The 27,082-nt window shown below is 36.4% G+C and overlaps 1 protein-coding gene across 1 annotated transcript; it reads left to right on the top strand.

Moving 5' to 3' along the window:
• On the top strand, nt 1–27,082 carry TAF15 (TATA-box binding protein associated factor 15). The gene is made up of 16 exons (XM_074342592.1): nt 1–122; nt 6,577–6,616; nt 8,228–8,279; nt 8,362–8,443; nt 8,527–8,629; nt 10,742–10,935; nt 11,956–12,076; nt 18,691–18,725; nt 19,361–19,393; nt 20,608–20,717; nt 21,766–21,895; nt 23,846–23,938; nt 24,601–24,682; nt 24,798–24,886; nt 24,994–25,675; nt 26,903–27,082. The coding sequence occupies exons 1-16, from the start codon at nt 116–118 to the stop codon at nt 26,940–26,942; spliced, it is 1,893 nt and encodes a 630-aa protein (XP_074198693.1). The 5' UTR covers nt 1–115; the 3' UTR covers nt 26,943–27,082.

Consider the following 27,082-nt stretch of genomic DNA (forward strand, 5'->3'; position numbering starts at 1 on the left):
AGTCGGGCCCTGCCCGCCGCGCCGCTCTCAGTACAGCTCCGGCCGCCGCGCCGCCTGGCTCTCGTATTCCTTGTTCTCCGCGGGCTGTGGGGGCTCCGCGCCGCGGCCGTTAGTCATGTCGGGTAGGTGACTCCTTCAGCGAGCAGCGGCAGCGGCGAGAGGGGGCCCGGCGGGGTTGGGCCGTCTTCCCGCCCACTGGAGGGCCCCGAGGGAAAACTCCGGCCCTGAGGGAGGCTGGGGTGGGGGGGCCGCCGCCGCCGCCATGTTGGACTGGAGGGACGCACGCTCCCAACGCTCGCTGTCTGCGAATCCTGGCGGGAGCGCTTCGAGCCCCCTGTCTTTTGGCCCTGTCCTTGGAACTCGAGGCGACGTGTGGCTCCCGAGGGAGGGTGTGTGAGTCGGGGGGCGGAGGCCGCTACGCCATCGCAGGGGCGGGGGGAGCCCGTGATTAGAGCATGAGCCTGAGAGAATCGGTGCTTCTGGTTCTCCGCTCCGCCTCAGATCTTTCAGCAAGGCCCCGGGCCAGTCATCTCGCCGCCTCGTCCCTCAGTTTCCCCATCCGTGAAGTGGAGCTGGGCCTTCCTGACTCACCCATTCATCAGGTGGGGGCCTTGACGCTCTGGGAGCCCTTTCAAAGGACGTTACCTGACGTGAAATCCTACATCTCGTCATTCCCTCTGCAGCAGCCTCCCGGATTCGAGTTGGGGGTGTTTGCATATAATTCAGCTTCCTCTTCACCCTCCTCTGTCATCTTCTCCCCTCTTCAGTTGTTTATCCTGCACGAGTGTGAAAGTGAGCCTTGTCTGTTATTGATGGGCTCCTGTAGGTACATGTGGCATTTACATTAAAACATACAAACTAAAGGAAAGGCAGTCTTCCACGAAGCACTTAAATTGATAGAGGTACCCACGTTGTGTGGAAGAGAAAAAGAGGCGTTGGTCTCATCAGGACAGCCCGTTTAGAACCTGATAAAGCAGAATAAAAAGTCTGGGACGTGGAAATCCTCTTTATTTAGCAATCCTTGCGGCCACACAGGCCCTCTGTAGTTGGGTACATCACAGGCTGCAAAGAAAGTCCCAGGGAACCATTATGAGAGTTAGATACCACCATTTAGGTGGAAAAGCAGAACACGTCCCTGAAGCCATATGATTGGGATGAAAATGACTGCTAGCAGAGTATTTGACCTTTTTTTTTTTAAAGGAAGAACCTGTTGGTATTAAAAGATAAGTAAACAAATCCCCCCAGTAATCCAGTAAGGATGGAAATGTGTGACAAAAAGGAAGCAGTAGGCTGAGGAGACCAAATTAGCAAAAATGGTTGGATAGGAAAATGATAAACATTCCCTAGATCAACATTGATATTAAGAAGCTAGAATATTGATCTTTTGGGGGATGGGGCATCTACCTGATCTAAGAGGCTATTAATTGCACAGATTGACTTCTTGCTAATTAATCCTTGCTCAAGCAAGAAATAATTTCTTACCCCAAGGTAGACATTGGGACATTTTTACCAGGTCCATAGTTTGGAATGAAGTCTGGTGAAGCACCACAGAAATACATAGATGTACACATTCAGGAGGGTATGTGACCAACCCATCCATGGTTTTAAAAAGATTCTCCTGCCCTCATGGAGAAATTTACCCTTCCAGTGGATACAGTGCTCATTAAAAACTATTGAACTCTCTTGAATTTTTAACATAATTACTGGTAAAAAGCAATGACTTACTTTTATAGGATTTGGTAGCTTTTATGGAAAATTTAATTTTAAAAGTGTTCCATTTTTAAAATCCAGGATTTTCAGTGTGTCATAATAGTGTGTGAGCTGGGAAACATATTATTACTGATCTTCAGTTTACCAAGACAGCACATACTTGTCATTTTGTAATTTGAGTTTTTTTGAATGTTGAAATTGACATTCATGTTGAAAAGAACTATTTAATAACTGCTTGTTTCGACATTAAGTCAAAGCTAGAATCTTTAAGTTTTACTTAGTGTTGTTATATACAATTTATACATTTTGTAATTTTGTATAAAAATAATGCATTTGATTTTGTATGAAAATAGGGTTAATGCTTATGACTTGTTCTTGAGGAATGTTTAAGTTAATCATTTTAAGAGTAGACTCCTCTTAAACAATTGTTGGCATTAAGTTTAGCTAAGTCCTTTAAATATTCCAGACTACACTTAGAAATTTAATTTATCAAATTGACTCAATCACTCCAGATGCCTGACAGGACAGACTTATAAACCTAATAAAACATAAATGCTTCTATAATCAGTAAATAAATCAGAATTGCAAATATTGTGAGTCAGACTCTCAGACAAATGTGAATTAGCTGACATTTTTGAAGTTAAAATCAAATCTAGTCAGTTATACATATAAAAATCACAAAGTCAAAATACTTCTCATTTTGACTATATAGCAGACCAAGATAACTTGCAGATCTTCTGTCTATAAATACATAAAAAATGCAAGAACTTATATAAAACAAAGGGCAGGTCCCTGCTGCAGATATGAAGTAGAAGCCAGCATGGCAGGCATAGAGCTAACGTCGTTGTCCTGGAGAGGAAGTTGTAGGTCTCATTATTTAGAGCCTTGGGTTTATTGCCCAAGTAACTAAAGGCAGGAGATGAAGCCATGTGATGGAAACAGATCCTCAAATAAAACCTGGATGTTTGAACTGATCTTCAGTGAAAGAATGAATTAGGGAAAAACATTTTTTACTAGGGTAAGAGGTAACAAGGAAGCCTGGGCCCTGACTGGGAAAAAAAAAGTCTTTCCTGAGAATTTATAACCTGGGACCTGTTCCTTATACAGTTTGGGTATACATTTAGACAGTTATCAGGTCCAGGAAACCTAAAGCCAAGAAATTAACGTAAAAATTATAGGCTGGCTATAACCTCGGGGTTCCTGGTAGAAATAAATGAAAACCTTTTCTGAGGAAATTTCAGAGCCTAGATCATGAGGGAAACAGAAAAAACAAGCCTTGTAAAAGATAAGTTCACAGTAAAACATTGCAGAATTCTCTGAATTAAACTCCAAAATGAGAGTTAGTGACATACGGCATTAGAACCCCTAATAGCCTGAAAGAGTATTGTATGTTTAAAATTATTAAAAACCTGAACGAAGGAATCAACCCTAAGACCAAGATATGGAAAAAGGCTATGTAGATTTGAAAAAGAACCAAGTGCAACGTCTAGAAGTGGAAAAAGTGGCTAAGTTGAATTGCAGATAGACCTAGCAGAAGAAATAATTAGTGAAGTAGAAGATAGATACAGTATGATTAACCAGAATTCAATTCAGAAGGCTAAAGGTGAAAGATGAAGAAACATGGGAAATAGTTTGTGAAGTCCTATCATACATCTGATATGAATTTGAGGAGAAAATGGTGAACATCAGTAGATAGTTGAGAATTTTCCAAAATTGATGGAGCATGAAGCAGTAGTGTCAAACATGAGATGTAAAAATCAACTCATACTTAGATACATAAATGTGAAACTGCAGATTATGAAGTACTAACAACCCATCAGAGGAAGTAGGGAAATGGTAAGATTGGTAGACTTAAAATTTTTAAGAAACTGCTAAATAGTAAAATGGAATTGAGAGGAAAAATAACCTTTGACCTTGATTTTTTTACCCAAATAAAAGAATAAGGATACTATTTTCAGGCATTTGCTGAAAAAACTAATAAATTAAATCCAGAAGGGAGGAGTAGGATGCAAAAAATGTAGAGGAAGCAAATGTAGTAAATAAAAACTTGACTGTATGGAACCTTGAAGATTAAAATGATTACATTTAGAGATTTAAAGTGGAAGTGAAATAATAGGTGAAGGCTGTGATTGGCGTTATAGCATTAAGGTTCTTACATTCTGTTGGAGGTTGAAGATCTTTTTGAACTTTGTCAAGAGTGCATGTTAAAGATTGAACATAATCTTTAAGTTATGAATGGTAGCTTAATAAAAACAATGTGAACGACTAACTTCTAAAGCAGTAGAGGGGGAAAGTGAGTAAAGAAAATCCAATAGAAGGAACTAAGGGAGTTGGAAAAAAAAAAAAAAAAGCCCCTAGTAAGTAGAGAATCCAGTATAGGCTGGTAGGAATGGATAAAGTAACAGAAGTAAAAATATGGAAACACCAGTTGCAAGGCAAAGATTTTCACATTGGGGAAAAAATGATACATGCTGTTCAGAAATGATATACCTAAAACATTAGAATAAGTATTAAAAATACAGAGATAGGAAAAGATTAATCATGAACCAAAAGGAAGATTGTTTAGTCATAGTGTTACCAGTCAAAGTAAGTTTGGACATTTTTAATATCTTCATGTAATGTTAAAAGGAATTCACCAGGAAGCTATAAATCTATACTTTTATGTACCTAACAATACAGCCTGAAAATGTAGAAAGCAAAAACAAAACAAAAACTCAATTGTAAGAAATTTACAAATACAGAGTCAAACGGAATTAGAAAAAATTTAAACGTACCTCTCTGTAATTAATAGATCAGGTAGACATAATGTTAGGAAGGAAAGGATAGAATGAACAAGCATCATCTTACAGACTTACAGAATTCTTTCAGCGTTTAGAAAGTACACAGTTCTTTTCAAGCACATAGGAGACATTTAGGTGAGTAAAAGTGTACCAAGGGGAAAAGCGAAAAACAGCAAATCCCAACAAATACCAGGAATAGTACAGAAAATATCTTTTCTGGCTGCAATGGAATGTAATTAGAAGACAAAACCACAAAAAGAATCAAAACCCTATACACTTGGAAATAAAAGCACTTCTAAATAATTTATGAGCCCAGATACAGGGCTCAAGTGTCAAGTACCTGTAAGCTGTTTGAAATGCCATAGGTAGCATTTATAAACTGATTTTCTCTGATGAATGTAAAAGATCTGCACTTTCTCAAGTATACTAAGGGCTAGACCTGCTGGTCAGTATGCTTATTTCTATATTCTGGGGTTTTGAAGTCAGCCAGCTGAAGAAGTCATTTACAATTTCAGAGAGCTGAAGTGACTGGGTTAAGAACTCTAATACTTATTAGATTTAAGCTAGGGGTCACATGACCTATGTGCTGTGTATAATTTTTGGCTCGGCCAAAGGGAAGTACAGTAAGGTCTTGGACTCCACGCTGTCACTGGGAGAACCCACGTCAGTGCCTTGGCAAATAGTTTAACCTGAAGCTTCATGCATTCCCTGGGTATCTAGGAATACCCCCCTCCCCCAACTATAATCCTTTTTAGTTTCTGAATTGGTTAAAACTAATGCCGTTAGCCATTTCATAGATGCGTCTAATCTTTTTCTCCAATTAGATTCTGTATCCTTTTCATATTTTTCTTACTTGGTTGTTAGCTGTAAATCTAATCATTTTATTATCATGGGCAGTGATGCACAGTTTTTTTCTTTTTCATCTCAGGTAGCCTTATGTCCACATCAAAGAAGTAGTTTATGTCAGGATTTCATTCAATACTTTAATAAAGGTTTAAAAAAAATCTTGTTCAGTCCAGTTGGAGGTCTTTCCTGCAGAAAAGTGGCAAATTTGATGTCACCCAGTTACACAGCCAGTGGCAGTGTTTTCATATTGTAGCTTTATGTGAATTAAATGAAAAAGTCACTGATTTGATTTGATTTTTGGCAGATTTTCAGAATTGTTCAACAACAAACAATTGGTTTTATTTCAAATTCGATGAGTTTGTCCCTAATGATTAGCAATTTGAGCCTCTCAGAGTCACTTTGTAATGCAGTTGAAAGTGTTTCATGTAAAATTATCCTTCTCTTACTCATCACTAATAGACTTCGGTCATTTATTTGATGCAGTGGAAGCCTAAAGGATAGAGCTCTTCAAAAAGTTTTGGAATAACTGATAGTTTGAAGTATTGAGAAAAGTTAACAGTTCAGATTTCTTTTTTTTTTTTTTTTTGACATACATTATTCAACTCATGCCTTCCTTGGTAGTTTTTATTGTCAAAAAGGAAGCTTGAAGTAGGTATTGCTAGAAGTTGGTATACCAGTTGGCCAAGTCCCTGAAAGCTTGGTCAAGTTGGGGTAAAACAACTAACTTAGCTGCTTATACCAAATCTTTGGAGATCTTTTTGTTGGTGCCGACAGCCAGAGCAGTCCAGTACAATATAGGGGAATGGTGCATATGTTGTGGCAAGGACATGAAGTAAATGTAATCCTGGGGATTTATCTTAGAGTGTGTATTTTCCCCATTTTGATTGTGGTTCATTTTAACAGGTATCTTTTTGTATATAAAGATAATACAGCTTGAGCTTTTGAGTTTTTGTTAAAAGGGTGGGTTTTTTCCACTGGTTGTTCCTCATTTATTCGCTTGGTTTTTGTGACCATCAGGACATGTTTGCAGAGTAGTTATTTTCAAAGATGTAGTTACTATAACTAGCAAATAATTTGGTACAGATTTCTCCTTGCACAGTATTTTTAACTTCTAGGTTTTTTTTCCTGTGGTTACTTTTTATGACATTTTCTTATCATATTTCTTCTCTAAGAGCTAAAGTTAGCCATTGAGGGAAACCTAATTTAAATAAGATTAAAAATTCTTTTTTATGTGTTTTAGATTCTGGAAGTTACGGTCAGTCTGGGGGTGAGCAGCAAAGGTAAAGTATACATACATTTCAGTAATACCATGACTGAGTAGAACTGAGGAAAAAAGATAAATTTAGTCAGGCTTCTGTCTTGAGATTTGGTATCTGGACGTCTTAAGAGAGTCGAATATTAGCTTGTCAAGGGGAAACAGAATCAGCCTGTGTACATAGATGCTGTAAAACATTTCTTTCTTTTTTTAAAAGGCTGTTTAAATATAGATGCCCCCTAGAGATTAAAACAAATCTCAAAGGTATTGTAAAGATTGTTTTCTTAGGAAATTTTTAGAAAGAAACAATTATTAAAAGAATTTAAGTAGTTGAACTGTAACAGCCTCTTAGAAAAAGCATTTTATTTTTTGATTGTATATAAGATGCTAATGTGTTATTTCTGGAGCAGATTTTCTTGAAACACCGTGATAGAAGTGTTTAGCATTTTTTAAAGACTCCTTACCACACTCACAGTAAAAAGAAGTCTGTTTTTATGTGAATGTATACATGCAGTAGGATTCTCTTGCTTACCAGAAATAAAGCCTTAAACTTAAACTATACATATTTTGCAGCTCAGTGTGAGATACTCCAAGTAGCATCTCAGATATCTTCTGTCATCAGGTTTTAAGTCTCATGAAAGCAAAGCTGATTTGACTTTTTTATTCTCATAGGATAGACCCTCACGGTAGGCAGCTAGCAATGTTTATTCAATGATAAATTACTTCCTAAAGTTAAGAAATTCTATTAGCACTTGATAGCTCCAAAATAATAAGATCTTTTTGGCAAAGTTTTATTTTTCTTTGGCATATATTTAGAAAGTTTGTTTCTGACTTGATAAAGCTTATATGCTGTAAAGTTAAAGAAAATTCATATCTAAGGGAGCTATATTTATTCATTTAGTCAACAAGCTGTATGTGAAGCTATGCTGTGACACTGGGTATACAGTGTACTTTCTTTCTGTGATAGTACTCTGAAGATATACGTGCCTCTAATTACTGAGACACTAAAATTGGATGTTTAGTGCCACACTATGCCTTTTCTTTTTTTTTTTTTTTTTTTAGTGGGGGGAGGTAATTCGGTTTATTTGTTCATTTATTTTTAGAGGAGGTACTGGGGATTGAACCCAGGACCTCATGCATGCTAAGCATGTGCTTTACTGCTTGAACTGTTCCCTCCCCTCTACACTATGCTTTTTCTGGTATGTAAAAGGCAGATTTAAGGCAAATGGTAGGAAGAAATTAATCTATCAAAACAGATTAAGTGAAGTGCTAACTTAAAGAGCCATTTTTCTGCTTCACCTGTTTATTATAGGTCTTGCCATCATGTAGTCACTCCCTTTCCCCTCCATGCCAACAACGTAATTCTCTTGGGATTTTCTAGGTCTGGTGAAGTTTTATTTGTGGGAGACTGTCAAAGCAAAACTTCTGCTGTTTGGCATTCAAGAGGTCTGGGAATGACTTCATTTATGCCTTGACAGTCTTTGGTTATCACCTTTCAATTTAGACTCTAAGAGAGGGGTGTATTGACAGATTCTCAGAAAAGAGTCTTTGAGTTGAAAGTTGAAAATGAAGATAGGCTTCTTTAAGCTTTTGAATTCTAGCACATGCCTTTCATGAGTACATTTTTCTTTTACAGTTATTCTTCCTATGGAAATCAAGGCAACCAAGGTTATGGACAAGGACAACAAGTAGGTTAAATATAAATTGAATTCTTTATAAATAGTGTTTATTCTGAATATGTACTGAAACTTGTATTTACTTAAATTTCAGAGCTATCCTTATGGGCAAACTACTGATTCTTCATATGGACAGAACTTTGGCAGCTACTCCAGTTACGGACAGAGCCAGTCAGGTTTGACTGATTTGTTAAATACGCTGTTTTAGAAATTAAAAAATCGCAACCTTTCCTAAATGGTATATCCATCCAATCTTTAGGTTATTCACAGTCCTACGGTGGTTATGAGAATCAAAAGCAGAGCTCATATGGCCAGCAATCTTATAATAACCAGGGACAGCAAAACACAGAATCATCAGGAGGGTAAGGAAACAGTAAAAGTACTGAGGTTGTGTTGGGCAGTGGAAGTAACACTTTGGGTATTAAAGCAGGTTTCACTAACAGACTCCTAGCTTTAAACATTTTTTTTCAGAAAAGTGTTGATGGATTATGAATTTCAGTTTTGTGTTACAAAGAATGTGGGAATTTTTAGCATTGATATTTGATTCTTATAACGTGTCACTTGTAAAATTGTTTAGCTGTGAATGAATGCACATAATTTAAATGTTAAAAACTAAAATTTGGACCTCTGCTTTATACCTGAGATAAAATAAAAGCCTGCCTGGGGGAAGGTATAGCTCAAGTGGTAGAGCGCATGCTTAGCACGCACAAGGTCCTGGGTTCAATCCTCCAGTACCTCCTCTAAAAAATAAATAAATAAGTAAGCCTAATCAACCCCCCCCCCCCCCAAAATAAAAGCCAGCCTATAAAAGGAGACTTCTCAATGCTTACATTTTAATTTCCATTTTATTTTTTAACCATTTTAATGTATTACCTTTTCAGGGACAAAAATATTAAAGAAAAAATAGAGCCAAAACCTAGCCACATATTTCAGATACCCTAAAATATGTTTTACTTGGTAATATAGGTAGGTGAATATTGATCATCAATTTTACAAGTTTTACAGGTTTTTAAAAATTTTCAGATTTGAGGAGCCTATACTTATTATTAATTTTAATAATAGCAACTTTTTATTGTGCTTTACATTTTGTGAAATGCTTTTGCATTCCCTAATTTAATTGATCCTGTTTTAAACACCACTATGAGATGTCAGTAATTATCAGAGGTAAAGAGAAGTTGTTAAGATTATATAGCCTGTCAGGATATACAGCTAAAAAGTAAGGCAGAAATCGAGGTAACTAGTATTTTCTCTCTGCAGTGAAGAAATTATTCCAATTGAAATGCAGTTAAATAAAAGCATGGGGTAAAAAAAGCATTGGGGAAAGATTTATGAGGTCAAATTATCAGTCTTATAGGTAGGAGAGTGCTTTAAAAAGTAGAGAGTGGAGTACAAATGTAGAGAGTATTATCCAGAAGACACGTTACATTAGAAGGATTAACTCTGCAAGCCCTATTGGTTAGTTTTAATTTTGAGAATCTTTTTATAAGGATGCATTTTTAGAAATGTGATACATAAATGTGGACCAAAAAGAAATGTTAGATTTGGTTTGACAATTAAAGTGAAGTGCTAGGGTTCTGACCACTGTTGGAATGTGCTTTGGGTAGGGAGTTGGGGAACATACTGATCTTTATTAGATTGTTCTGATTATTTGATGCAGAATAAGATGTGACTATTAAGTTATGAGGCCTTTTTTGTCCCCCACCCCCCTTTTTGAGTAAACATTAGAACTCAAACCCAATTAAGTGTTTCTTTTCAACATTCCCATCCTGAGAGCAGATAGTTAATAGTCATATTGCTTATAACACACTTAGAATTTTCTGTTTGAATTGCCAGAGATAATAAAGCAATCTCATTATTTGGTAGTTAGACTTCTTTTCAGATAAAAGATGGCATCACAAAGCAAGTTCCTATCTCTTACTCAGCAAACTAAAAATTTGAATGAGTTATTGCTATTTTCTAAAATTTACTTATCATTGAAGATGCTTAGAAAAATATACTGTAGGTTCTAAAGGTAATTATAAGAAAATAGTCCCCAAAGTATTATTAGATAACATTGTTGTTAAAATTGGGATAGAGCCTTTTAGTGTAACTGTTAAAAGGACTCAGCACTTGCTGTGTTATGTTTGTTAAGCAATAAAACACATTACTGTACTTTATGTCACCTTTAATTTTTTTTAAACTCAAGGAGATGATAAAAACCATGGTGATGTTTTTGCTTCATTACAGTTTTCAAAGGTGCGTGTAGTTTTTCTCATGATGTGGAACATCTTCAGTGATAATGGAATTGTTGTTTGAAAGTTACTCCACTAGTGATAAGATTTTGTATTTAAAGAAGCTAAATGATTCCCACCAGAAAGCAGTAGTAAATGTGGTTGAGGTCTAGCTAGGCAGGCCTCTTACAGCAGTCAATCTCAGTCAGCGTACTACAGTAAACATAATCCTTCTATAAAATCAATTTCTTGATTTCTCCTTAGCCAAGGTGGAAGAGCGCCCTCATATGACCGGTCAGACTATGGTCAGCAAGATTCATACGACCAGCAGTCAGGCTATGATCAGCATCAAGGCTCATATGATGAGCAGTCAAATTATGATCAACAACATGATTCCTATAATCAAAACCAGCAGTCCTACCATTCACAAAGGGAAAATTACAGCCACCACACACAAGGTAAGATACACTGACGTTTATTATTTTTCTTCTCCGCCTCATAGATTGTTTGTATACTGGGTTTTGTATTAAAAGACCCACATAGGATTTCAACTGTTTGTAAAAATTTGGAGTGACTTTGAACATATATTTTCTCTTGTGACTATCAAAACTAGTTTATTAGCTTTCTATTTCGGAACTTCTTAGAGACTCCAACTGGTCACATGAGTTTTTGCTGGCTGAGTTTTTGAAATTCCTTTGTTGTCTCAATCAACTGATTATTTGACAATGCTGCAGCTACCAGTTCTTTTGGTAGTGGTGGTGTATATGATCTGAGGAAATTATGATCCTATATTAGCCTTCTCTTACCTCATCTAAGAAGAACCAGTCATTCTTTTCCTCTTATTTTCCTTTATATATATACCACTGGTATTTAGGAATCTGACTGTCATGAAAATGAATGCTTCAAGGGCAAAAGTCCTGTCTTACTCATTTTTATGTACCTTCATTGCCTTGTATAGGGCTTGGTTTACAGTAAGTGCTTAATAAATATTTATTGAATACTTGAATGAATGAATGAATAAGTGAATGCTTAAAAGTGGAAGCTCATTCACTGAATATCTCTCAGTTTGAAAATCCAGTTACTTCATGTCCATGCTTGATTTACATTTAAATATTTTTGATGTGAAAAAAGTAATAACTTTTAAGATTAGCATATTCTTTTCATTTAATTTGTTAGGGTTCTGTACCTAATGTTGTTCTTTACTTATACTGTTCCATATCACCATCACATCTAATGGTGATATCCATATCACCATTTTGCTATCTGACTTTAGTAGAATGGAATTTGATACAGGTATAATTCTCAAATACATTTAATTCCAGGTGGTTTTATGATTACTCACATTTGAGTTTTGTGCGCATGTGCCATTTCCCAAAGGTCACAGGTGATCTAAAGAGCCATTTAAGGTTATGTTATGAGAAACCTTTGTCAGAAATGTCAACATTTATTTATATATGTATTAATTTTCTTTTCTGTAGATGACCGTCGTGATGTGAGTAGGTATGGAGAAGATAATAGAGGATATGGCGGGTCACAGGGAGGAGGTAGAGGGCGTGGGGGATATGACAAGGATGGAAGAGGTCCTATGACAGGCTCAAGGTAAGTATTTAGGTACAGATGTCTACATTTCTTCTTTCTTTTCTTTTTTTTTTTTTTTTTTTTCCTTTTTTTTGTTGTTGTTACTTAGCTGGTTTGATTCCAGCCTCTAATTTAGTTTAGAGGCCTAAAAAGATGCTGTAGAGGACAGAAATTCAAAATTTATTTTCAGTCTCAAACTGTCACATAAATTACCTCAGAATAGGCTATGTTAGCAGTTAGTTTATGTGGTTTATATTAAATACTACTGGAGAAAATTCCCCTACTATAGTTGTGGTTAAACCACTTAACTTTATTCTTCGTGCCAGAACTATAAACTCTAAACTCCTTTAAAAGATGACTTTGGGAATTCCAAGTGTTTTATATATAAAAAATAAAAGGTAAGTTAATTCTAGATTGGAGGATAGAGAGGCTATTCTTTAGTCTTGAATCCCCTTGGAAAGGGAAAGTACTAAGAAGCAATAGCAGAGTATACAGTTGGGGTTGGCAAGTGAGAGAAAGATTTTATGTAACTGAACTATTTTATCCCCATTATTAAGTAAATAATTATTGAAATAATTGAAATAATTAGTATATTACATGCCATTGTGTATTTTGTCTAGACTAAGCTGTAGAAAAGGAATGACTTTTTAATTCAGCTTTCCTTTTCTCTTGTTAGTATTACCAGGTTTTGGTATTTACTTATGGCATATGTTATGAAAGCTGGTTTTAAAATTACTTTCTATAAATTTAGCACTTTGGCTCTAAAAACAGGAATGAAAAAGTAGTTGACATTTATTGTCATCAGATTAAGTTTGCAGGTTGCAAATTTGTGTGTAAAATACACAGGCTTAAAAGATAATATGTTTTCCTTGGGAATTGAAATTGTCAGCAGCCTGTTAAATGACACTTAATAATCTGTCAGTACCAGGTCACTCTTTTCACTTCTTAGGTGTCTCGGTGTCTGTTCCCTTAGCTGACCTGAGAAAATCACTTATATACAGCACTGTTATTTTTTCAAGTGAACCAGGAATTTGATCTCATTGACTTGCATTTTTCTATGTTTAGTGTCCATTGCTTTGATACTGTGGCAAAACTAAAGTCTAAACATATCTGATAAACTTTAAAGATTGGAACATTAAAAATCTTTTGATTGATAGCCAAAGTCAATTCATAAGGTGAAACAAATATGTTGTATGCCTCTTCATTATCCAAGAGGGTAGTCTGCCATCATGTGAATGTAAATGAACAGTGTAGAGCGACATGGTGCTTACTGTGTATCTAATAGCGTCCTTCCTACCTCAAACAGAATCCCAAACAAGATGACTAACAGGCATATGTGTTTTTCCAGTTAAAATGTTTTGGATAATTAGCTGTCTTGGGATGCTGTATGTTTTATAGTATATCATGTTTAATTTTCTTCATAAGGAAGTTATAATTTTATCCTATAAATTGTTGAACTATGACAATGTCTAACTTGAGAATGTTAGAATCCCACTTTTTAGGAGGAGGGTAGGAAAGTCTTTAAAAATATGTTTCTGTCTTTGAGAGATGACTCATCTTAGAATCAAAGAGCTGAAAGGACCTTGAATGACCCTCCTGATAAAGGAGGGAAGGTCTATACCTCAACCAACCTGGGCGTCTGAGTTTTAAGCACTTCAGTAACCTTCTTGACAACATATTTCAATAGAAGTTTTGGCCCAGGTACTGAATCATGAACTAAGTTTTTGATTTTCAAATTTTTTTATTTAGCCCTAGAACCTCTTCAAACAAAATCTTAGGATATTAGACACTGTATATTAAGTCAAAATGATGGTGATCTGGTTCAAGTCAGGATAGGTTTTTTGGAGGAGGGGTCTTTCCCAGTTGCTGTCTATATATACTCCCCCGCCTAAGCCGATAAATGGAAGTACACAAAAGGCCTTTTTTAGAAATTCATATGGATGATTGTGCTTATTCTCTATAGTGGGTTGGGAAACTTTTTATGTGAGAGTCCACATAGTAAATAATCTAGGCTTTGCAGGCCGTACAGTTTTTGTTGCAACTGCTCAGCTCTGCTCTTGTAGCACCGGAGTAGCTATAGACCATATACAAATGAAAAAGTATGGTTGTGTTCCAGTAAAACTTCATTTATGGATACTGAAATACAAAGTTCATAAAATTTTCATGTGTCATACTATCTTGCTCAATATGTGAGTTTTAGCTTATTTATAAGGGTTAAAGTGTTTTAAATTAAAAAAAAAAAAGCCAAGTTTCAGGGCTTTTTTTTCACACTTGGTTTTACATTAAAGTACCACAAATACCCAAACATTTTTTTGTTAGTCTTCATCAGCACTCCCATTTTTGTTTGTAATTATCTTACTTAATAGCAAGATTGCTATCTTTTCAGGGATGTTTGAAGAATATCTGGCATTGGTTGGGTTTATAATTAAGGCGGAGGAGGGTATAGCTCAGTGGTTGAGTGTGTGCTTAGCATGAAGGAGGTCCTGGGTTCAACCCCCAGTACCTCCATTAAAAAAAGTAAAATAAAAAAATGAAGAACGGGTACAGTTTTGAGTGGAGGTGGGATGTGTGGTAAAGGATTTGACAGTCTGAGACTCAGGTTGTATGATTGGCTGGAGGAAGAATTTATGTCAAAGGAACTTGTCAGCTTTCCAGGTATGGAAGAGAAACGTGAAGATTAGAGGGACTAAAGGAAACAATGTTTTTTTAAAAGCAGTTGCAGCAAAAATGATTGAATTTCTAATTGTCATCTAAAATAGATCAGTGACCTCTTAATGGACTAGAAGCTTAAGGCCGTAAATTTTGTCAAGTGTTTTTAACTTTAACATTGTAATGAATGCATTGCAAAATTACTGGAACTTTATAGATAACCATTTTTCATTATTAGTATGTCATCAAGTTAAGTAAAGCTTTTTTAGGTTTTAATATTTCAAGACTCAAAAAAGTTATCTTGAATTTTGGATGTCTTATAAAAGTTTTTGATTACCTCCCTTAAAAATGTGCATGCATGCTAGTGATAGTCTAAACACTGCTGCCCAACAGAAGTATAATGTGGCTTACAGCTGTGAGCCACATTAAAAATTTTCTAGGAGCCACATTAAAAAAAGAAAGGTGAAGTTAATTTTAATAATATATTTTATTTACTCTAATATATCAAAATATTTTATCATGTAATCAGTATAAAAATTATCAAGATATGTACATTCTTTTTTTTTTTCATACTAAGACTTGGAAATCCATTTTGTATTTTACATTTAGAGTACATCTCAATTTAGACTCCATATTTCAAAAAACCAACAGCCACATATGGCTAGTAACTGCTGTATTGGACCAGGTAGCTCTAGAGTGATAGATTCTTGGCCTTCTGAAATATTGGTAAATACTGGATCCAGAAAGCCTTTTGACCACACCTGTAAGACATGGGAGGAAATAAAACATAAATACAGCTGCCATTCAGAGTGGTATTTAAATGCATTTGAGCCATTTATGTTTGGAATTAATACTAGTTTTCACATTCAAATAATTGTATTCTGGATTTACTAGTATGAAAAAGTCAAACACAGCACAGTGTTTTTTTAAAAAGTAATCTTTTTCAGTTTTAGCCAAGTTCCTTTTTCTCTCTAGATGTTGACTTTTCTGGGAATAAATATTCCTGCATTGTCCTTTTACTTCTTGGTAGTTTTAGTCCTTGAATATAGATATATTTGGGTTTTTTAAAAACTAAATTTTGGGAATAGAGATTCTGTCAAAGAACTTTTTATTTCTTGACAAGCACCTGAAATGAAATCTGCATGTAATGCTGTAACAGTGAAATAACCCTCAGTCCGCCCTAGGGTAGGCTGCTTATTGTGATTTTGAACTTGGGACAACCATTTCTGGAGTTGAGTCAAGAATATATAGTTGGTTTTCTTAAGCAGGGGGTACTCAGCCATAAATTTGAGTATGCCTGTGTTATGTCTCTACTCTAGTGAATACCTCTACTACTTCACCTTAAAATGTCCTTACTTTAGGAATTCTTTATGTGTTCTAGTTTGCTTCTATTTTCTGGGAGGAAAACAAGTTTGTTCTGGCAACATCTTGACTCACTGATGTTCACATACCTTTGTGTCTTAATTTGCTATTGAGGCCTCAACTTAGTATGTGGAAAAGGGACTTGTACTTGACTGCAGATTTGAAAGATTCTTAACAACAGGCCCATCTTCTGTTAACTAATTTAACAGTGATTCTACTTGAGTTTTTTTTTTTAAACTGTATTTAATGTAATAAATTTCCTTAAGAGGAATTATAACTAATGAATAAGGAATTTCCTAATAAGGAAAGAGAAAAATGATTGAAATATTGGAACTTGAAAGAAAGCTTCATATAGAATTATGGATCATCTAGAGCAGTGCTTCTCCAACTATAATGTACATACTTACTCCTTGGGGATCTTATTATAATGCAGATTCTGATTCAGTAGGTCTGGGGTGAGCTTGCTTTTCTGAGATGCTCCCAGACACTTTTTTGCTTACACCTTTTGAGCAGTAAGGATGTAGACCCTTATTTTGCGAAAGAGGAAACTGAAGCCTAGGGAGAGTTCCTGATTTGTCCAAATTTTCAAGATTGATTAGTGATAGTTAAGGCTATACCTTGAGTCTCTTAGTTTGAAGACTAGTACTTTTATGGATACATTTATGGGATTTCCATATTTATGGCCACTGTGTTTGAAGTGTTCAGCTGCTGAATTTTCAAAGGAAATGCTCAGTAACAATAACTTAAAATGTCATTATATGGAGGAATGGGAAATTATAAACCTATTCAACTGTCGTTTATTTCACAAGGGTATGTCCTTTTTTTAAAAAAAAGTTGTTCAAAGTTATATTGCTGATTAGAACAGAAATTATAGGAACTAGTTGATGTATGAAGTTGCATATTTTCCCTCCGTTGTGGCCAGATAAACAATTTGGTACTTGATTAAGGTGACAGCAAAATAATTACGAGGTATCTCTTCCAGCACTTGTGAATATTTCCTCTTTAAAAAATTCTGCTTTATCCTGCGGACTTTAACCTCTTGACATAGAAATGTAGGCTTGGTAGTTTTACTAGTTCTTTTCTCATCATTTTTAGGGTTCTAATGATCATCTTTGAAGAAACCTGCAATGTCTTGGTTTCTAATAAGGTTTTTAGCAATTTAATCTTAAGAACTCTTTTGGCTTCCTTTCCTTAAAGAGTTAAGCATTGGTGTATAGGTCATTTAGAAGTGTAGGGAGAGAGTGGGAAGGGCTTGGCAATATTCTGAAAGAGGGATCTGATAGACTCAGTAGGAAACTAAGTATATGAAGGACTTGAGCTTCATTTTGTCTGCATAGCCTTAAAATAGCCTTATTCTCCTTTTTAGATTTCCTGGGAATCAAATAAAAATTACTAGCAAATTAAGATGCACGTGTCTATACCGAAGCCAGTTGCGAGGGAATTTTTTAAACTAGTAGAATAGACTTGTAAAGTAGTAGTAGAATAGACTTATAAAGGAAAAATGGTTTTTCGTTTAGTCAGAGTGGTTTTTCTCAGGATGACTCAGAAAAGCCATCCAGAGGGCAGGGTTATCACTAAGGCAGAGGCTTTTAAGCAGTGAAGCGACATTAGTATATTGAATTAGTTTCCTGGGTTAGAGTAGAAGGTTAATGATAGTAGAAATTTAGTTATTACCATCTGAAAACTTTGAATGTTTTTATGTCCATGTCAGCACATGAGTCTTAGAGGAGTACATAATTCAGTTAAGAGAAACAGGCTTTTAATGTATTTGTATTTAAAGAATTTCTTGATAAGCGAGATCTTAGATTTCTTACATAAAGCTATGCACACAAGGACCATTAACTTACCCAGCAGTGGAAATCGTCAAATAAAGTCATTTTCCTGTGGAGTATAGCATTCTGTCTCTGAGATGGTCTACTGATTGGTGTACAGAGCATTTGGCTACATGAATTACAGTAGCTCTGATGTGAAGAGGGTATTACAGTGGGTATGTGTGGAGTAGGAGGGCAGTTTTAAGTTATGCTTTCTTTTTGTGCTCATTTGACCAGATTTCTAAGTGGTTTGAAACTTTATGACTGCTTTCATTCAGTCTCACTTTTGTATATATTTGTACCTCACTTTCTTTCTTCATCTCATAGAACCTACTATTTGGTATCACAATAGAACATAATGCTCAAGTTTTTACCTCTCCCATTCTGCTATCAGAATTTTAACCTTGCTTTATATTGTTCTTCTAGTCTTTTTTTCCTTTTTCTCATATTTAACAAAAATAGCCCTTTGGAAAGAATGTTTGCTCTAGTTTAGCATTCTTCATGCTGTGCCTCCAGTTTTAAGTTATGATTTGCATAGTATCCCTTTGGCGTGGGGTTGGGAAGATTTTAAAATAAGAGTATATTAGATATGTTCTGTAATCTTGAAAAGGCATCCTTGTGGAAATAGATCCTTGGGAAAACATTTAGGTGAAACAACACTTTGAAGTCTATGAAATGGAATTTATTGGAAAGTTAGAGGTGCTACTGTTTTCCTAGGCACTCTACTTATGACAGTTAAGTGTAGATTGAGCCCAGGGCTCAGCAGATTAGAGACTTAAGGAAGAAATCATTTCTTCAATTTTTCCTCTGCAGTGGTGGTGACCGCGGTGGCTTCAAAAATTTTGGTGGTAAGTGCTGAGTATCCCAAAATGTTTCAGTGGAAATGCTATATAAATCTAAAAGCCACCAATATCCCGCAGACGCAGTCTAAGCCCTTTCTTACTCTGTTGAGGCTGGTGTGTGTTGTGTGCTTGTAAAAAAAAAAAATTATATATATACATATATATATCTCAAAACATTAAAAAGACAAAGTTGATCTCAAATAGTCCAATGGGTTTTCTACACAGTGAATTTGCATGAAAGAGTCTGTGGTGACCAATGAATGCGACCTTCACTGGATTTTGTCAGTGCATTTTTTAAATAAAGGTAGCTGACATGGTGTTGTTAAATTACTAGGGTTTTCCAATCAGCCTTCACAACCAGAGCTTAACAAAAGTGATACTAGTGTAATGTCAGAGTGGCTGGTGCCGTCTGGGACAAGTTTAGGGGAATATTGACATTCATCTTGATTTCTTAAACTTGTAGTAAAACTTAATTTATATATTTACTTTGTAAATCTGTGATGGTTGACTTTCAAGGATTTTGGAAGTACTGACTTTTCATGCCTTGGTTGTTACTACTTTTTTTTTTTTTTTTTTTTGATGATTTTTAATGAGTTGCCTTAAATAGCTTTCTTTTTCTTTTTCTTTTTTTTCCCCCTTAGGTCACAGGGATTATGGACCCAGACCAGATGCTGGTAAGGTTTATGAAGTTTGTGACTTTGCCCTTAAGAGAACGTTAGTTTTCCATTTTTTTCAAGGGAGAAGTGTGTGTATTTGGAGGAGTTAGTACAGGAAGAAGATTTAATTTGATAGTGCTGCCAGAAGCAGGGAGCTTCACTTCTAAATACATAAGAGAAAGAAAAATTCATGAGGATTGACTGAAAAGTTTGCTAGGGAGTATTGCTATGTTTGTGCTTTCCCATGCTCTCTACTTTTTCTCTTGTGAAGAAATACTTGATTTTGTACTACTAATTAGCATTATTTATTTAATTACTACAAATCAGATATTTCAGAATTGGTATCATTGGGGAATTCAAAGTAGAATAGCTGTGTTTAAGAAAATATTACATTAGATTGATAGTCTGTTTAGTGGGCCTAAGAAAACTGAATTCATACCTGAGAGAATTGTCTTATGCCGGGCAGAGGTCACTAATTTCATGTGGCTTTTTATTTTTAAATGAAATTCAAGGCTACCTGGAGCCTTTTGAAAGTTATGATTTAGAGATTAAAAATCTATTTGAGCCAAAAAAATTTAATATATATTGAAATCAGAACTTTTGTTTTTATTAAGATGCCAAAGTATTCTATATGGATGGCAATTTGTGAATTATCCCTTGATGGACTGAATTTTTGTACATCTTTGTTACTTTGTTGTACTAATCCAAAAGTGTTCATGTAAGGTAAGGTGTGTGTCAAGGTGCCTCTACCCCCGGTATGTACAAAGCTTATTGCAATGAATGGGAAACCAGCAATTCTGCTTGGCTTGCTTGGAAGTCCAATTTTCTACTAGAGATCCTTAAAAGTATTGATAAGCCATAAAGAATTAAAGTTCTCCAAAGAAAGAAATGCTACTTTGTGCTAACTTTTTTCATCTCTTCATGAGCTTGAGTCCTGTGTCTGAATCTGAAGAGTGAGATTTGTAAGATCTCCCTTAATTGATTGAAGTATGTGACATATTATGGACTTGATCCACTTTATCTGAAGTTTGGTTGTGAGAATTGACCTACCAAGTAACTATTGTGACCACTTCGCATGTTTATCTAAGCTATTTCTTATATTGGTCCTTTTTCCTTTTGGTCATAGAAATAGTTGAATATTGGACAGTAAATTAATATTCTTGATTACTAAACAGGCTGTAGTAAACCTAAGGAATATGTGAAATTAATCATGTTTTTTTTTTTCCCCTTAGATTCAGAATCTGATAATTCAGATAACAACACAATCTTTGTACAAGGGCTTGGGGAGGGTGTATCTACAGATCAAGTAGGGGAGTTCTTTAAACAAATAGGAATTATCAAGGTGAGTAAAAAGTTGGCTTATGTTGAAAATGTCATAATTATTAACATAGTCTGGTTAAGATACATAGATTACATAATAAGCCCATACTCCAGTAAGGCTTGTCTCTTAAAATTCCCTAATGTACATGCTCAGCCATGTCTGTAGGCCTTTGCTGAATATGCTAAATGAAGATTTTATTCCTTGCTTGTGTTTACCTTTTCACAGCTTTCTACAGCTTTGGCTTTCAATCTTAGGGTTCTAAAAATAATCTCTGCCTAGCTCCTAAAATTGTGAGAAACAAATGAGACTGAGAACATTTATATATTCTGAAATGCCAATCTATGAAAACTCAAGTTATTACTAACAACTTTTTATGTTGGTATTTAATGTCTGCTATATATTCACCCAATATATAATGCTTTATTTCATAACTTTATGTAAGTGTCTTGTGTGCTATTTGTTTCATGTATATATTTTTCATCTCCAACTGGAAAGCAGCATTTAGAGCAGTGTTAGTTAGACTAGCATTTGCCTGAAATCAGTTTGCAATTAATTGCCCTTGTTTTGGTGTCTGTAGAATCTTTTTATTCCCTTCTTGGAGGGTAAAAATTTCTTAAGAAATTATTAATTACAAATGAAATATGTAAAAAATTCATATAGTTCTGAAAAGTAAAAATTTTTGTCTTCCACTTCCTTCCCAGCCAAATCCTGTATGTACTTTTTAGTGGTAATTTGTTTGCTTGGTGATCATTGATCTGGCCTTTTTTTTTCTTCTCAGTTTTACAAGGTGTATATTTACATGAAGCATTATCTACATTTTTTTTTTATCAGTTTAAAGAAATTGTATGTAGATAAAACAATATACTATATCATTTTTATAGCTTGGTTTTCACTTAATGTATCTTAGACAGTTTTCCTTTTCAGAACCTACAGATAACTTCATTTTTATGTAGGTGCTAGTATTTGTAGTATGGATGGGTGAATTCCTTTAAAAAATAAGTCTTTAATTAACCATGTAGTTCATGATCACTTTTTCTTAAATACTAACACCAACTTGTTTGTTCCTCAGACGAATAAGAAGACTGGAAAACCAATGATAAATCTGTACACAGACAAGGACACAGGGAAGCCAAAAGGGGAGGCAACAGTATCATTTGATGACCCTCCTTCAGCTAAGGCAGCCATTGACTGGTTTGATGGTATACCTCCTTCATACATTTTCAGTTTGGATAAATATTGTGTAGTCTTGAAGTCAAAGTATGTTCTGATTGATAGTAGTTATTTTCATATTTACTTTTTTAGATATTCTATTGAGAATACAGGCCAAAGGTTTTACATATCTTTAGAAATGAGATGAGCTGTCTCTTTGTCTAGAATGTTTCCTTCTATCGTATTTTATGCTTGGGGCCACCCTGATAAGAGATGTAGAGGGTTGGCCTAGTTGATTCTGTATTTTTAAACTTAATTTCCCTTCAAATATAAAGTTAATACATACTTAGAAGGGACAAGTAAGACTTTTTTTTCCCCCTGAAAATAAGAAAATACGGAAAAGCAGAAGAAAGGGGTAAAGCATCCACAGTCCTTTACTCCGAGACAACTACTGGCGTTTTGTATTAACTTTCCTTCTAGTTTTTTAAAGTGTATTTTTAAAATAGTTTATCATTATACTCTAAATGTAGTTTTGTCTCATGCTTTTTTCCATTTACTGTTTTAACAGTCATTTATTCATGTTGTTATAAATTCGTTGTTTTTGTTGTACCCTAATTTAGTAATAACTAACACTGCATGTTTACTGTGGTTTATGGGCTAGGCACAGTTCTAAGGACTTTATGTGCATTAACTCAGTTTCATCTTCACAGTAACCCTATGATAAGGCATACTCTTTTACCATTTGACAGATGATGTGAAACTGAGATACAGAGAAAATAAGTAATTGCCAAGATCATGGAATAAGTGTCGGACTCAGAATTCATACTCAGGCCGTCTGGCTTAAGTAGTCTCTAAAGTACTTAACTGTGCCGATTGCCAGGCACTTGAGGTCTCTTCTAATACCAAGATCATTGCACCTGTGTCTTCCAATACATAATTGCATTTTTTTTTTTTACTTGTTCAGAGATGAGATTATGATACTCTGTTCTCCTCACCTCCATATTTTTTAGTTTTTTGCACTAAGCGGTGAGGCTCCATCACTGCTCTTGAAGGCTAAGTCCATTCTTTCTCACTTTTCTGTTTGTTTCATAGTTTCTGTGAATCATAAAATATTTTGCTCAGTGATATGTTAAAAAATTATTATGCCTTTCCCTCATAGGGCATATGAGCCCTGTGAGAGGGTGTTATGTTAAGCATAACTTCATAGTTCAGGTCTTACCAGGTCTTTTTACAGTTTTTAAATACTGATCCATGAGTTGCTTCCTATGTCAAAGTGCTTGTCATACCACCTGAAATTGTGGGATGTTGCCAGTCATAAAGGGTAGGGCTTTGGTGAGAAGGCTAATGCTCCTGGGCTATTTTATGAATCCTTTGGTACCTTTTTCTTATATATCAGTTCTCTTACTTAATATAAAGTAAAAAGATTAATTTGTGTCTCTAAGGCCCTGGGACAGCAGAATATATGTATGTAAGTAGTCACATCTGCATGCATCATTTTTAAAGATACTACTTGGAAAAGGTGAAAACCTTACAAATGATACCAAGGGTATATAATAAAAAATGAATTTCCATTCCATCTTGACCCTTAGTGATCTCATTTTCTCTACTGAGTTAAGCACAGTAGGCAGTGTAGATACAGACACTGCACACACACACACACTCATTCCCTTTGAAAACAAATGGGAGCATACTACACACATTGTCCTGTATTTGGCCTTTTTCATATACAAATGTTAGATGTGGGTTTTGTTTCTGTTTTTGTTTTTTTTCCTCAGTAAGAAATGACTGTCTCCCAGTGGCAGACCTGCTCTATTCAGTAGATTGTGTCATGTTCTAGTACTGTTACTTTGATTCTTTGGAACACTAAGGTGTTTGAATTTCTGTGAGGGCACGTCAGTTATTCCTGTGAAATTAGAAATCTCCACGACAGTTTTATATTTTTTGTTGAGAGGTGGAGATGTGGAGTAGCATTTCTTCAAAACCATTTTGTTTTTTCTTAGGAAAAGAATTCCATGGTAACATCATTAAAGTGTCCTTTGCCACCAGAAGACCTGAATTCATGAGAGGAGGTGGAAGTGGAGGTGGGCGGCGAGGTAGGATACTTGTTGCTCACAGGCCTCAACGTTACACAAGGGTTTGGATTTGAGTTCATGTTCTGTCCCTATTGTGTGAACTTGCTGTTGCCTTTTTCTCCCCTTAGTCTTTCTCCTTCTGCCTTAAAGTGAGGTACAGAATAGGAGATTAGATAAATAAGGTGTCTTAACAGCTAAGAAAGTGGTGGAAGAATGTTCTAGAAATCCCTTTGGAAAGATGTATAAGCAGTTTTTGGTCGCCTGGAAATCAGGAGGCAATTGTTTAAATGATGCCTAATTAGGTAGTTAATTTGACCAGTTTGTAAATTCCCTGATATAGTTACTGCCGACTCGTTCATTTAAGTTGTGTCTAATTTCTTAAATTTGGAGTATGTCTTCTCACTTAACCTTTATCATTGAGATTCTCAAACTAAGGAGGGATTATGGACTTTGAATTTTATTTCTTCTGTAATGTATGCCTTAGAGTCTTTTCTCACTTTTCTTGCATTGACTAAATAAGTAAAACCCCAAGTTAAAAGAATCACGGAGTCCTACCATAAGGGGTTAATTTTGGGGGACCTGTCCACTTACTGATGAGCACTTGCTCTTAGTTCTTTCATCTGGTGCTTTTCCTCTGCTTTGTTAATGTCAGCTGCTGATCCCCACCCCCTTACTTCCCCCAGGCCGTGGAGGATATAGAGGCCGTGGAGGCTTTCAGGGGAGAGGTGGAGACCCCAAAAGTGGGGATTGGGTTTGTCCTAATCCGTAAGTATCCCATTTATTTTGGTGGGAATGGGAGTTGGGATGGCAGTTAGAGGGAGCAAGGGGGTTTCTGAATCCATTGGAAACTATTGAGCATTTTATGTTACTCCTTTCTCAGGTCATGTGGAAATATGAACTTTGCTCGAAGGAATTCCTGCAATCAGTGCAATGAGCCCAGACCTGAGGACTCTCGTCCCTCAGGAGGAGGTGGGTCAGCCTTTAACGGCATCTGTGTGGTATTAATCTTCTGACTAGCATTAAGGAGGTTTTACATTATTCTGCTGGCCTCACTAGTTTGAATTTCTACCTTGCAGATTTCCGGGGAAGAGGCTACGGTGGAGAGAGGGGCTACAGAGGCCGTGGGGGCAGAGGTGGAGACCGAGGAGGCTACTGTGCAGACAGAAGTGGGGGTGGCTATGGTGGCGACAGAAGTGGGGGTGGCTATGGAGGAGACAGGAGTGGGGGTGGCTATGGTGGGGACCGAGGAGGTGGTTACGGTGGGGATCGAAGTGGAGGCTATGGAGGAGACAGGAGTGGTGGTGGCTATGGAGGAGACCGAGGAGGTTACGGAGGAGACCGAGGAGGTTACGGAGGAGATCGAGGAGGTTACGGAGGAGACCGAGGAAACTATGGAGGAGACCGAGGAGGCTATGGAGGAGACCGAGGAGGCTATGGAGGAGACCGAGGTGGCAGCTATGGTGGAGACCGAGGAGGTTATGGAGGAGACCGAGGAGGTTATGGAGGAGACCGAGGAGGCTATGGAGGAGATCGAGGAGGCTATGGAGGAGATCGAGGAGGCTATGGAGGAGACCGAGGAAACTATGGAGGAGACCGTGGGGGGGGGGGCTATGGAGGAGACCGTGGTGGTGGCGGTGGCTATGGTGGGGACCGAAGTGGCGGCTACGGAGGAGACAGGAGTGGTGGCGGCTATGGAGGAGACCGAGGTGGGGGCTATGGAGGAGACCGCGGTGGCTATGGAGGCAAAATGGGAGGAAGGTGAGTGTTAGAATGTACTTGCTAACCTTTTTACCTCACTGCTCTTGTCCAGTTTTTTTTAGAACTTGAATTTCCTGTTGGCAGCTCTTTTAGTTAGGATGGAGAAGATCCATTTAGTCCCCTATCTAGCAATTTCTAAAATTTATTTTATTTAGGAAATCCTTATTTATAATCTTTGTATGAGTGTATGCATGTGTGTGTATTCTTCCTCATAGCTAAAGATAGTTGAGCTTGACAGATAGTTTGAAAGTGTTTGTAAATCAGGGGTTCTTAATCTAAGTGAGAGGAGAACACAGCTTTTATAGGGGTGTGCTTTTTCAGATCACATGTGCTACCCTGCAGTTGTCTGGAGATTCTGATATGCCTCTTCTAGATGAAAATCATTGATGGTACTGATGGGAGTGTGCTGTACAGATGAGAGGTGTAGAAGCAGAAAAAGTTGAATAACCAGTGATGTAAAATAACTTCAGTTATTATACTAAGCATCTCTATGCCAGAGACAGTATAGGGTAGCAAGAATTATTAGTACAGCATGTGGTGTAAGAGCACAGAGTTTGGAGACAGACTATCTAGTTTCAAATCCTGGCTCTACCACTTATTAGCTGTGTGACCTCAGGCAGGTTACTTAACTCTTTGGAGCATCAGTATTCTCATCTGTAAAATGGGGCTAATGGTATCCCCTTAGTGGAGTTCGAGTACATTATAACAGTTGCTGGCCGTGGTAAGCACTGTATAATTGTTAGCTTATAGTAATTACCATGTATTGAACACTTCATGCTGTGTGGCAAATCCTGTGAAGGTATCTTTGTATACTTTAGTTCTAGTCCTTCTGTCAACCCCATGAGGTAGATGTATTTCCCATTTTATGGAGTAAGATGTGTAACTTTTCCAGGATCACATAGTAAGTGGCAGATCCGGAATTCTTACCTGAAAGTGTTTGCTTGCTTATTCCCCTGTGCTACTCTTCTTTTTAGAATGCTGGAAGGCTTAGAGTCCTTATTCTAGGTGGAAATTTTTTAAGAGTTAGTGGGTAGCAAAGCTTCTTTTAGGAACTTTGTGGGTCTTAAAGCTGATAAATGAGACATTAATTACGCACCTTCTAGAAGTAGAGAAATAAATTAGGTATGGTGTCATCCTTATGGAAATTCTAAAGCACCTTGAAGTGTCTGATGCTTCCCCTTGGTAGAATATTAGAATTTAGTCTGGCTCTTTATTTTTCATTCCTAGAAACGACTACAGAAATGATCAGCGCAACCGACCATACTGATGACTGTTTTGAATGTTCCTTTGTCTCTGACATGATCCATAGTGAAATTGCCAGAGTTTTGCCTGCTGCTTTCCTCGTGGCCTCTTCTTGGGTAGTGAAATTAAGTGACATTGGATTTTTATTTGGGTGGGAGGGCTGGG

Source organism: Camelus bactrianus, chromosome 16 (genome assembly GCF_048773025.1).
Source record: "Camelus bactrianus isolate YW-2024 breed Bactrian camel chromosome 16, ASM4877302v1, whole genome shotgun sequence".
Lineage (NCBI taxonomy): Eukaryota > Metazoa > Chordata > Mammalia > Artiodactyla > Camelidae > Camelus > Camelus bactrianus.